The 12,422-nt window shown below is 44.3% G+C and overlaps 1 protein-coding gene across 3 annotated transcripts in view; it reads left to right on the top strand.

Moving 5' to 3' along the window:
* SHISA9 (shisa family member 9) overlaps positions 1-12,422 on the top strand; it is a 333,634-nt gene that overhangs the window by 236,500 nt on the left and 84,712 nt on the right. For 2 of the 3 annotated variants that reach the window (XM_014730109.3, XM_014730108.3), the window contains exon 3: positions 4,572-4,727. In XM_014730109.3, the coding sequence (XP_014585595.2) occupies positions 4,572-4,727 (156 nt within the window). Of the gene's footprint in view, positions 1-4,571; positions 4,728-12,202; positions 12,251-12,422 lie in introns of all 3 variants that reach the window. The other variant, XM_070230992.1, reaches the window with a different exon arrangement.

Here is a 12,422-nt window from a genome sequence, read left to right as displayed (position 1 = left end):
CATGTATACATATATTGAAATCTCTATCTATCTATCTATCCATCTTTATATTTCTTCTCTCAATTGGCAAGGGCACGATTTGCAGATTACAACCCAGATTTTACCCACTATTCACTCTTCACTCACCCTACTGTTCTATTTTCTTGGATGCCAACCTGGGCTGACCTCCGATCTACACTTTTGTTTCTCCTCCTTAGCTGGATATATTTGCGGAAAACTCACAGAGAAAGTGGGTTGCCGGATCTGGTCCATTTTCCCGTTCAGTGAAATGAAAATAATATTTAAAAAACCCAGTCACAAATGTCTGTTTAATAATTCTTGATGGCTGCCCTGAGATTGGATTTCGAAATTTCTGAATATTCAATGCCTGGAAGCTAGCACAAAATGGCTATCTAAAACTGCCAGAAATTTACTTCCTATGACAGCAGCATGACTTTGGGGCAGGCTTGTCTCTCCTTCTGTGGGGCATCATTTTGGTGGGCCACCTCGGTCATGCCCACTTACATTAAGTAACTACTCACTGCCCTTGAGGCAGCTCAGGACTTGGGAGAAATAATCCCAAAACAAATACTTTATAATGGAATACTAAATATTCTGTTTAATAATATAAAAGGCTGTCCCAGGTGGTAAGAAACATCTCTACTGACTTTTTCTTTAATGAAGTGTTTAGCATTTCCCCAGGCAGGACTGGAAACAGAGTTTGAGCACAGTGAGTGGGATCTGGGACTGAGGGAGCAAAGAGATGGGACAAAGGGCTCACATTGGATGATGGGCTAGTGTTTGGGATCTATTTCCAGAAAAAAAATAAACCACATGCCATTAAGATGTTAGCTAATTAGCTTATGAATATCCTTGGACTTTCTCTATGCACTATTAAGGGAATTTTCAGTTTGAAATCTCTACTGAAGCTCTGTAGAAAACCCAGAAGCAACATCTTTTCCATCTTGATGCCGTCCTCAGGCCTTGCCTTATAGCCCCACCTGCAGCCTCCCTTCTGGTCAATTCCAGCTTCCCAGGGTGAATCCAGACTACAATTGCATTTGTCAGAAATCTATGTTGTGAGTGACAGTAATTCCAAAGCATACTAGCTTATTTAGAAAGGGGCGTCCCTGTCTTTTCTGCTTCTCTCCTTTGTCCTTACTCCCTCATAATCAGGAAACATTTTCTCCACATGGTAGGTTCGAACTCACTTGAATTCATGGCCCTCTGGCTATCCTTGACTCCAAAGGTTCCAAATAGGAAAATTCAGGGCAGAACTCTGATTGACCCAGCCTAGGTCACATGTTCACGACTGGCCCAATCACTGTGAGAAGAAGGAGGTGTTGTGATTGGTCTGATTTGGGTCACATGCTCACTTCTGTGGTCAGAGGAGTGAGTTCCTGGCCTGATTTCCACTGCCAGCTTTTATATCTCTGAGTAAGAGTTTGCCCACCAGAGCTCGCTCTGCCCACGAACATGGCGGGTTGCAAGTGCTGAGGCATTGCTGTCCCCCAGAAGCAGCCCTCAAGCAATGCCTGATGGGAGTTGGTGTATAAATACCAAGAGGCTCCCTTCCCCGGGGGTGACAGAATTCTGAGACAGGCATTCAACACCATTTACCAGAATTCCAGAGTAAGATCAGACTCCGGTTCTCCAAAGTTGCCTTGTGCGTGGCATTGCACATTTACCTGCTTCTTTCTCTTCCCTGTCTTACTCCCCGACCCTTTTCGGCCAGTATTTCCTGAGCTCACCTCCCACTTATGCTTGCATTTGAGTTCTTATCTCAGTGACATCTGGGGAAACCCAGACAAAGACAGTTACCATGATTGGCAGCTCATCATGTGACTGACATGGGGATGAAGCAGTGCCAATGGAAGGGGTGGTTCTAAAGACACAAGAACAGTAGCTGTCCACTAAAAAAACCATGGAGCAGCAAAACATGAGAACTTACAGTAAACCATTTCCTACTGGACCAACATTTGGGCACAAAACGCGTCTGGACTGATGAGCCCAAGGGACGCAGACAGACCTCTCCAGCAGGTTGCTCTGGAGAGGGAAATGTCAGAGGATCTTGGGGTCCAGGCTACAGTGAAAGCGGTACCGTATGCAACCCCTTTTCCACTGGTACTTTGTTAATCTTGGGCCTCTCCCACCCCAGTAGAATGTCAGCCAAAAAGCTATCATGGCAGAAGGATATGCTTGACTCTCCGGATTCTGGCCAGAGGCTGGGTTAGTTGGTTATGTTCGGTGACATTGCCATTAGGCAGTTGGGCTTGTGTGATGGCCCGTGCATGTGCAGGGATAAAAATACTCTCCTTATCTCTGTGTCTCAGCTGTAGTATCTCTGCCTCTTTCCATTTGGGTTTATTGGTTTCTAAAGCCAAACATATTCCATATGTGTCATGGGTTGAATTGTCTAGAAGCCAGGTTTGAGAGAGGGGTTCAGGTGCATGAGATCCTGAGACGATGCTCTTCGGGTAAAACACACACACACACACACACACACATACACATACACACATACACATAAACACATCTCTACGGTTGTAAGGGAAACAAAATAGGAAAGATAAAGGGGCCACACAAGGATGGGGTCTCAGTCTCAGATAAAGTCTAGACGGGGCATTGTCAAACTATGGCCCTGGAACGAAATCCAGCCACCACCTGTTTTTGTAAATAAGGTTTTATTGGCACACAGCCATGCCCATTCATTGACATAATGTCTGTGGCTGCTTTCTTGCCACAAGGGCAGAGCTGAGTAGTTGCAACAGAGACCGTATGGCCTGCAAAGCCTAAGCTACTTACAATCTGATCCTTTACAGAAAAAGTGGCCGACTCCTGCTCTAAACTTGTCCCACTCCATGGGAGTTCTGGGGCACCCACTGCTCCAGAAAGTCATCCCCACCTTGAGGGAAGAGACTGATCTTCGTACCGTAGTGTGAGCTGGGCACTGGTTGCTAAGCACCCCAGGTGTTGAAGGTGAGGCGCATTAAGTAAATTAAGCCCAGAGTGGTGGCTCCCATCAGTGGAGAGAGCAATTCTGTAGGGTACTAGGGTACTAGGATACTAGGGGCAACTGTGAGCTATTAGCAGCTGACACAGCAGCTGGAAAATGGGTGCATGTGCTGGGGATCTTTCAAGTCACCGCCAGCATCTACTGCAATGTTTATCTGGATCCACACATGTGCTTCATTAAGCTGGAGAGAACTATATTTCCTGCCTGAAACTGAGCCATAATTCTCTCTCCTGGATTCCCTGTTCCATTTCACTCTTGCCTCCTCTCCGTCCATCTCATTGCTCTCAAGGTGAAGACGGAAACCGGTAACAGTATCCATTGGGTCCTGCCAGCCTCTCCAGCCCTGCCTCGTCCCAGTTTCCTCACACTCTGTTTTCCAGCCATGCATGGCTAGAGGCCAGGGGGCGTTCTTTCAGTTTGTGGGAATGCAGTGTTCCTTCCAACTTCCAGGCTTTTGTCCATGCTGTTCCCTTTGCCTGGAGCACCCTCCCCGTGCCTTCTACCTTCTGCCAGACTTAACCAACATCTCAATCTCCAGATCTCAGCTCGAAGACTTTCCTCAGAGAAACCTTCTTGAACTCTCTCCCCGCAAAATCCCATTCTCTCAAAGGAGCCGATCCTCAGTTTGTGTGTCTTCACGTATTTTTTTTTTCTGTCTTTGCAAACCATAGCACACAAAAATATGCAGAGATTTTCTTTAACAAAAATGCTATGTTATTTGTATTACTTTGACATTTTTTTCCTCTTAACAGTACAAACCATAAAAATAATCCTGTTTGACATGTAGAGTTAACCGATTTTTAATTCGTTTTTCCTAACAGCTGCATGATATCCCATCATATATATGTATATATTATGTACATTATATGGATGTACAATAATTTACTTAAGAATTCTCATATCGATAGGAGGTCAGATTGCTTCTGCGTGGGTGTTTTTATTTTTTTTCCATTTTACAAACAGTGGTGCAAAGAATATCTCTGAACAAATTCCTTACATCCTGATGCTTACATTTCTCAAGCCTCAATTCCTAGAAGTGGTATTATTTGGTCAACATACATACGCACTTTAAATTTCAATGCACATTGCCAGATTTCCTTCTGTGAATATCGCAAATCTTATGCCCACCATCAGTTCATGAGACCGCCCAGTTTCCAACATCTTTGCCGGTGTCCTTCAATCTTTTTCATTTTTGCCAATCTCTTGGCAAAGGAATGGCTTCTTCTTGTTCTGACTTGCCTGTCCTTGGCTGTTACTGAAATTGATCATCTTTTTATACATAGATTGTTTTGATAACAAAAATAGCTCCTACAATGATAGGACCTTATGTTCACTTAGGGGGGAGGTGGAGAAGTTCTAGGCACATCCTTTGTCCTTCCCCATCCATCCTCAGCTGCTCAACAACGATGACTGTGGAGTCGGTTCTTCTCGATGTGTCTGCTCATCCTCTACCGTTCTTCCTCTTGCATCCCCCAAGGGGGGCTGCATTTTGGTCTTGGGGGATGTAGTGATGGTGGGGATGGGTAGAATGTTCTGCCTTGTCTGTGACCATCTCCCTCTGTCTCTTCACTTCTAGATGCTACCCAGATGAACAACGCAGTGCCCACCTCCCCTTTGCTCCAGCAGATGGGCCATCCACATTCGTACCCCAACCTGGGCCAGATCTCTAATCCCTACGAACAACAGCCACCAGGCAAAGAGCTCAACAAGTACGCCTCCTTGAAGGCGGTCGGTAAGTGTGGTTTTGTTTCTCCCCTACTCACCTGTTCTTTCTAGATCTTTCTCTCCAACTTTCTTTTCTACTCCCTTTTCTATCACTTCTGTCTCTCTCTTTTTTCTCTTTCTCTCTTAAAATCTCTGTCTTTTTCTCTCCCTCTGTCTCTTTCTCTCTGTCTCTCCAACTCTCTCCATCTCTTTTTTTCTCTGTCTCTCTCTGTTTCTCTGTCTCTCTTTATCTCTGTTCTTTTTCTGTCTCTGTCTCTCTGCATAGGTGTATACGCATATATATATATTCTGGGTCTCTTTACTTGGGATACAGGTTACTAAGGACCAGACCCCTTAGCTGTTTTCTCTCTGACCCAGATCAAGTCCTACCTTTCTGTGTGGGGCAGGGTGGGTAGACAAGGGAAACATGTAGGGGCTGGATGCTCATTTGGTCCCACTGACACCTCAGCCCCTTCGTTGTCCACCATCTGCCCTAGTGAATCCTCAGGGAACGTAGGCATAGAATCCAGGACACTTGGTCTCTGAATGCCTTGCCCTTTAGTGGGTAACACTCACCATCCGCACAGTTGTCCCATCTCTGAGAAGTCAGGGAGCATGCACGTTCCTATCCCAGGCAGCTTCTGCTCTTCATGGTGTAAATACTGACAGGGGTGGGCAGCGTGGATCTACCACTAACTGAGTTCTTATCAAGCATGAGACATTGCATTGGACCTTTCATACACACTGTCCCGTTTTCTCAGAGTGACCCAAAGAGGAAGCACAATTATGATCCCAACTTTCAGATTAGGAAACTGGGACTCAAAGAGGCTAATTTAACTTGCCCCAAATCAAGCAGCCTGTGGGCGACAGAAGTAAGACTTGAACCTCTGTTTTTATCCTTCAGGGTCTATGCTCCTGCCACTGCTCTCCCCTAGGCCTGGTCCTCCTTTGGTCCATCCCCTACTCATACCCCAGGGAGTGTGACAGTGCCCCTGACGCTCACCCAGGCTCCTGAACGAATCATTCATGGAAGGGTTCTATAGGGTGGAAGCAACAGCCACAGCAAAGTCAGACTTTGGGCAGGCAGAAGACACACAGACCACATGCTTCCCTTTATTATCAGCTTCTCATCTTCTTTTCTTCCCCTGCTGCCAAGCTCCTCACTAGAGATGGGATGGGTGATGCTTGCTGATCGATTCCAGTATGAAATATCCTAATTCTGTTGTCAACTAACAACAGAAACCAAAGCACAGACGCTCTCACAGGTCTCTGATGCCTGTGGTAGCCATGGTCTACAAACATCAGATTCACAAAACAGCATATTGGTGCCCAGCAGAGGGCTGGGCACATACTCAGAGCTTAGAAAGTGTTGGAGCCAAAAGTCTATCTTTAGGAATTCATGTTCCCCGATCTCCTAGGACTTCCAGATGGAATCATTCAAAGAGGGGTTGAGCCAAATTTATAATACCAAGGACACAGGTTGTGCAGAGTGACACAGACTTTTCTAAATCTGAAGCTTCTTAAGACCTTGCGTACCACTCCCTCATGTTGAATTTCTACACCCAACTCTACCCCATGACTACAGATTCCCTCTATTCCATACTTCATGTTTGCATAGCATATGCATCCTAAGCATGTTCACGTAGACTCAAACATTACTGGGAAGGGATGAGAGCTGTTGCCTAGGAGAGAAAGAGTCAGGGCATCTGTGCCGATGTAACTGCGGAAGCCTTCACACACTATTTGGTGACCCGCCTCCCTTTCTGAGCTTTGCATTTAGGTGATAAATAGAGTCTGCTGTTACGTTTGATCCTTCTTTTGGCATTAAAAAAAATCAGCCCAGATGTCTTTTTCTTTTTGAACTGGTCACATTACCCTAAAGAACTCATTTCTTCAACTGAGCCCCAGTCTTGTTCCCCCTCAACACCCAGTACCTCTTTGGATAAATAATGGATGGATATTCCAACGGAGTTTCTTGATTCGCTCCAGGATTTGTGTAGGGGCCCTGTGCAGAGTAAATGTCTGCAGTACATTTGGAATTAAATGTGCAGCATGGCAATTTACTTGACGCTCTTTGAGTAACCCTTTCTTCCACAAAGGAAGAACTCCTGAAATGTTTGCTGAATGAACGAATGAGCTTGTCTTTGACAAGAACTGAAGACTATCTTAGCTGTAAGAGAGCACCCCCCCCCCCCCCAATCTTCTAGAAAACTCTGAAGGATCTCACTTAGGGAGTTCTCCCCAATTCTAAATATGGTTAAATAGGGCTTCTTCTTCTCCATCCTTCTTCTCTGACTATTGTGGAAGTTCATCGGGCTTTATCTGACTCATGGAGGTCTTGAGAATCTCCAGCGAGTGGAGGTCCCCTGAGGAGCAGACCAAGGGACTACCTGACCCAATGGGTTATCCAGGAGTCCAGCGTCTGCCTGCCCAAATGAAATGCAAATTCCATAATAAATGTTCTTTCAAGGGTTCTTTATTAAGGCATAATGTGACCATGTGTGAATGATGAAATGCATTTCATTAACGAAATCATTACCACTCAGGAGAGAAGTTGTTTAAAAAATGGTTTGCTGTTGAAAGCTCTGCAACCTCCGATAACCAGACTCATTTTCTAAAAATTTCAATCCAGTAAATAAGGGGAGGCTTGGGCAGCCTTTAAGGTTAACTGCCAAGTTCAAAAATACCTCTGGAAAATAAATTTCTCTTGGCGGCTCTAATATCCAGAACATCGGGTGGGTTTGAAATTCTGTGACCCCAGCTTCTTCCTGTGAAAAATGAGGAAGCTAAAACTTTGTGGTGCCCAAGCACCATCTAATTTTAAAATTAGGAGATTAAACAATTCCACTCATTCCTGTTATTAGAATACTTGTGGGCCATTACCTATGTTCCATTCATTCACCACCAACTCTGGGGAGAAAAGGGTGGGAACTGTTGGTTGCTCCTGAGACAAATTCCTCCCAAACCTGCCTTCTTATTTTATTTTATTTTAGTTTGCTTGTTGTAATCAAACTCATTTGTGTTTAAAGAGAGCTCTTTTCTATCCACAATTCATGGAGTTGGGCACGTAACGTGTGGTCATATGAAGCATGTGACTACAGAATGGTCTCTGTCCCCAAAAGTTCACTGCCCAGTTATGGGTAAAAGATCAGCATATGCTAGGGAAATGTCAGAGGATAAACCTTGTTGGATTCTGTACAAGAAGCAGTGATGGAGTTGAATTATCATCGATTCAATTCATTCATTCATTCATTCATTCATTCATTCTCCAAACATTTAACCTGTTGTCCCTTGATTGTAGGTCCGCTGAGGCAGGAACCAAGTCTGTCCCATTCATCAATGTATCCCCAGCATCTAGCACCATCTGAGGAACTCAGTAAGCACTCCCAATGCATATTTGTGAAACTAGTGAATATACCGTGTGATAGGCACCATATCAAGCTGGGAACATGAGATGATCAGCAAGATGGCAGAATGTATCACAGCCTCTGCAATTGGTCAGGGTTGAGTTTAAGACCTAGTTCAGACATTTAGCAAGTAATTTCAGAAATTATGTAACCTCTTCGGGTCTCAGTTTCCCCATCTGGAAAATGGAGATAATAATAATACACAGCTAATGGTTTGTCGGGAAGATTCAATGATATAATGCACAGAAAGTGCTTAGCCTGCACATAGTCAGCCCTCAGTAAATACTGCAGCATATTAAAGTCTCCAGACTAAAGCTGTCTGTTGATCTGATTTTTCCTTGACTCTCCAAGATACACTCATACCTTGATTAACATGCAATTGTCCAGATTTCATTTCAAAGGAAATAGAGAGGTGGATCCATATCCTTCACTCCATTTTGACAGGAAAGACATACATGAAATCTAACTCGCTTTAGGAATCTGTTAATATAAACAAGCAAGCAAACAGCAAATGGCTTTCCTGAGACCCAGCAGAGTCGGTTCAAACCTCTTCACTCTCCCCACTGATAGCAAGACAATGAACATCCATGGACAATGAACACCCACGCCCAGATATACGGTTACTACAATCCATCAAAGAAAGATTCAGTTTCACTCAATTGCCTCTCTCGTTACTAAGACAGAACTGTGGGTTTAAACATTTTAGAAATATTTTCCACCAAGATTGAAGTGGAGAAGTGTGTCTTGTAATAGAATGAGCCAAAATGTACCCTGAAAATTCAGTTAAGCAATTCATTTAAGCACACAAGTGCTGTGGCCTGAGCCACCCACCTGATGGGTGGTTACAATGTAAGAACCCACTGTATGGGTCCTCATAGGTCAATGTTTGTAAGGCAGAGGTGTTTGCGGAAATATCCCTCAGGGTCACCTGATGGTTCAGAGAGGTTCTGCCTCCAGAATTGGAAAAAGACCACCCTTTTATATAATTCCTGGTGGGCTTTGCAAACAGAAAATTGCCCACACGTTGGCATTTGTCTCCTATTGGCCCCGTGTCTGGCATTTCCTCTGGGCATCTGAGAGTTGGACTCCTTGGCTGCCAAAGGTTCCTGACCATGTGCCCTCGAGATGCTTCAGTGCAACTTTGGCTACTCAGCGAGAGGAAGAGACAGGCTGTACCAGCATCATTGATAAAATGCTGTGGTGCCTTTGTATTCAATTCTAAATTTTAATAAGAAAATATTTTCTCCATGGCTGTTTGACAGACGATAGACTATTTTGCCAGAACCATGTTACATTTTCCAATAGCACTTTGTAAAACCACAGCAACAGTACACTTCAACATGGCAGGCATTCCCTCTTTACTCTTGCTGTGCGAACCATGCGTAAAAACCCTAAGTGATGGCTCAGCCTCAGCCATGGATTGACTTCTACTAGTTTAATTTTTTTTTAAGTTACGGCAGAAAGTGAGCTAATATCATTGAACTCCCAAGCACTACACCTGTGAGGGAGGGACTGGTCCCACAGTTTTGCAGATAGGAAAACTGAGGCACCGTGTAGTTAAGTAATTTTCCTAACGTCACACTTTTAGGAAATGGCAGAGCCAAGAGTCCTCTTCAGGATTGCCTGGTTCAGAATCTGTGTTCTTTCCACGAAATGATTCTGTCTTCCACAAAGCAATTTCTGGTATCAGAACGATATAACCAGGCAAAAAAAAAAAAAAGATTAGGGAGGCCCATTTCCCCCCTTTTTTGAGGGGGTGCTTACTAAGGTAGGAGTTGTTTTTCTTTGTTTGAAGGTAAAAGTTTTCCCATGATGCTGAGCATAATTGAGGTCTAACATATTTAGGGTATTCTATAGTTGAGGTATAACTTACATACAGTGAAATACACAGATGAGTTTACAATAGTGCAGTTGTTGAAATATACATACACTCGGGTAACCAACATCCCGGTAAGGATAAGAAATATTTTCATCATCCAGTAAGTTCCCTCATGTCTCCATCCTCTCAATGCGGTAGGCCCATCCCCCTTTAAAATTCTTTTTAATTGAGATATAATTGATATTTAACATTATATTAGTTTCAGGTGTATGACATAATGATTTGCTATGTGTATATACTGCAAAATGATAACCACGATAAGTCTAGTTAACTCCGTCACCACACGTACTTAACACATTTTTTTCCTTGTGATAAGAACTTTTAAGATTTCCTGCCTTAGCAACTTTCAAAACTGCAATACAATATTATTAACTATAGTCACCATTACATGCCCATGACTTATTTATTTTATAACTGCAAGTTTGTACCTTTTTCCCACCTTCACCCAATTTGCCCTTCCCGCTACGTGCTCTCCCAACCACCAACCCAATCTGTTGTGTTCTCTGTATTCATGAGTTCAATTTTTGGGTTTTTTTTGGCTTCATCCCCATCTCCTTTTAGTAAGCATTTAATTTTTCACCCAACAAATATTTACCTAATGTCCGGTAGTGCCACCAAGCGCAAAGCAGGACCTTAACTATATATTTGATAGCATGTGTGCATTTGATTAAGTGCCCTTATTAGCAATAGATTTATAAAACAAAATTTGTTACTGCCTTACCAGAGCTAAGCCCTGTCTTAGGTAGAGGGGACAGAGGTGACCCCGGCACGGTTCCTGCCATCAATGAAAACAGTGATGGATTTGATTGGGGGTAAGAAGGCTTCCTTGGAATCTGTGACTCAGTGACTGGGTTGGGCTTGTGTCCACCCACACAGGAAGATCTGGGCTATATCACTCTTTCCAGATGACAATGACCCCAGCTCAGGGGGAGAAGAAATGTTGTCATCCCGGGCGGGTCCTCCTGAATTTTAACTCCGTAACTCTTCCCCTGTCACTCCAATTTCCCCTCTGTTGTGAGTGATGAGGGAGCAGAGTTCATATCCACAGGGGGAATGCGGCAATTTGAGCATCCTTTGGCCTGCCTGGGAGGCCAACCGGAAATGTTTAAATGGGGCCGGATCTGTGCTCTGTAATCATTCTGATCACAGACTGTTCGCTGCGTCTCCTCCCAGCTGGCAGCCTGACATGTCTCTGGAAATTGTACAGAAGTGTTGAGGACTTGGTCTTTCCAGGTAGATTCCTAAAAAAGGAAAGGGGAGCCAGTAGCACAGGCCGATTGGTCAGGCCTCCAGCCAATGGGCAGTGGCTGCTGCACAAACACGTGGGTAGGTTTGCCCAGCTTTGAGTAAAACCCAGTCTTACGGAGAAGTCTTATCAAGGACACCGGGGTAGGACATAGCCAAGGTCATTCTCCCCATCTTTTACTTTATGAAAGGGGTCACCATGGGGTTCTGCTACTCCTGTGAGATTCCCCCAGGGCTCATTCGGCTCATCTGAAATGAGACTCAATTTGGAGAAACTGATCTATGACCAAAATTCTAGGCATTATGGGGTTTTCAAATAACAAGCTTGATCCCTTTAGCATTTAGGGGAATTTCTGTACCTTAGGAAAAGTGACTCCATGGAGAAACTTGAATGCATTCCTTCATTCAACAATAATTTTCAAACACAGACTATGTGCTAGGGTAGTCCCTACCCAGCCTGGGCCTGCCACCGAACGTTTAAAATTGCAGTCTGTAGAGCCTGCCCCAACCTTAAATTGGAGCTAACAATGCACTCCCATTTTCAGGAGGGCAATTGCAGTAAAACAGGACCAAAACTGATCTCTTCTCAACAGAGTGTTGTCATTAGCTAAAACGACCTCATGTAATTCAAATTTCCCTTTCTTTCTTAGATGGTTGAAATTTAGAGCCAGGTTCACCACTGAAGATTTCTCTCTCTCCCATATGTAAAACATCTAGGCCTTTTTCAAGAGACTTCTTTTGATCCCCTGTTGGGCGTTATCTTGATCTGCTTCAAGGCCATGCAGAAAGAGGTGTGCACATAATTGCACTTGCAAATTTGGTCCCTCGCTCTCTTCCCGGGGTCCCCTGGGGCCTGCCCCCCTTGGAGGCTGCAGCTGGGGCTGCCAGCAGCAGCTGCAGCTGGGTGTGAGGGCACAGTGAACACGGGGAGCCAGCAAACAGATCAGCATCTCTCGATTGTTATTTTTTTAGGAAGTTCTGATGGTGACTGGGCAGTGTCGACACTTAAGTCACCAAAAGGTACCGTACGGCTTTTTCTAGCCCTTTTGTCCAGGTGTTGTTGGATTTGACATTAATCAGTGAAGGCACAGAGAGTCCTGATGTCTGTGTGTGACCCATTGCACACGTGTGTCCGTGTTGGATGGACCTGCAAGTCTGTCTAAGTTCCAGCGTGTAGGTGTTTTGTGTGTGT

This window comes from Equus caballus, chromosome 13, assembly GCF_041296265.1.
Source record: "Equus caballus isolate H_3958 breed thoroughbred chromosome 13, TB-T2T, whole genome shotgun sequence".
NCBI classification, from domain to species: Eukaryota; Metazoa; Chordata; class Mammalia; order Perissodactyla; family Equidae; genus Equus; species Equus caballus.
Note: the sequence above shows the minus strand (reverse complement) of the source record. Positions and strands in the feature narration are given on the sequence as shown.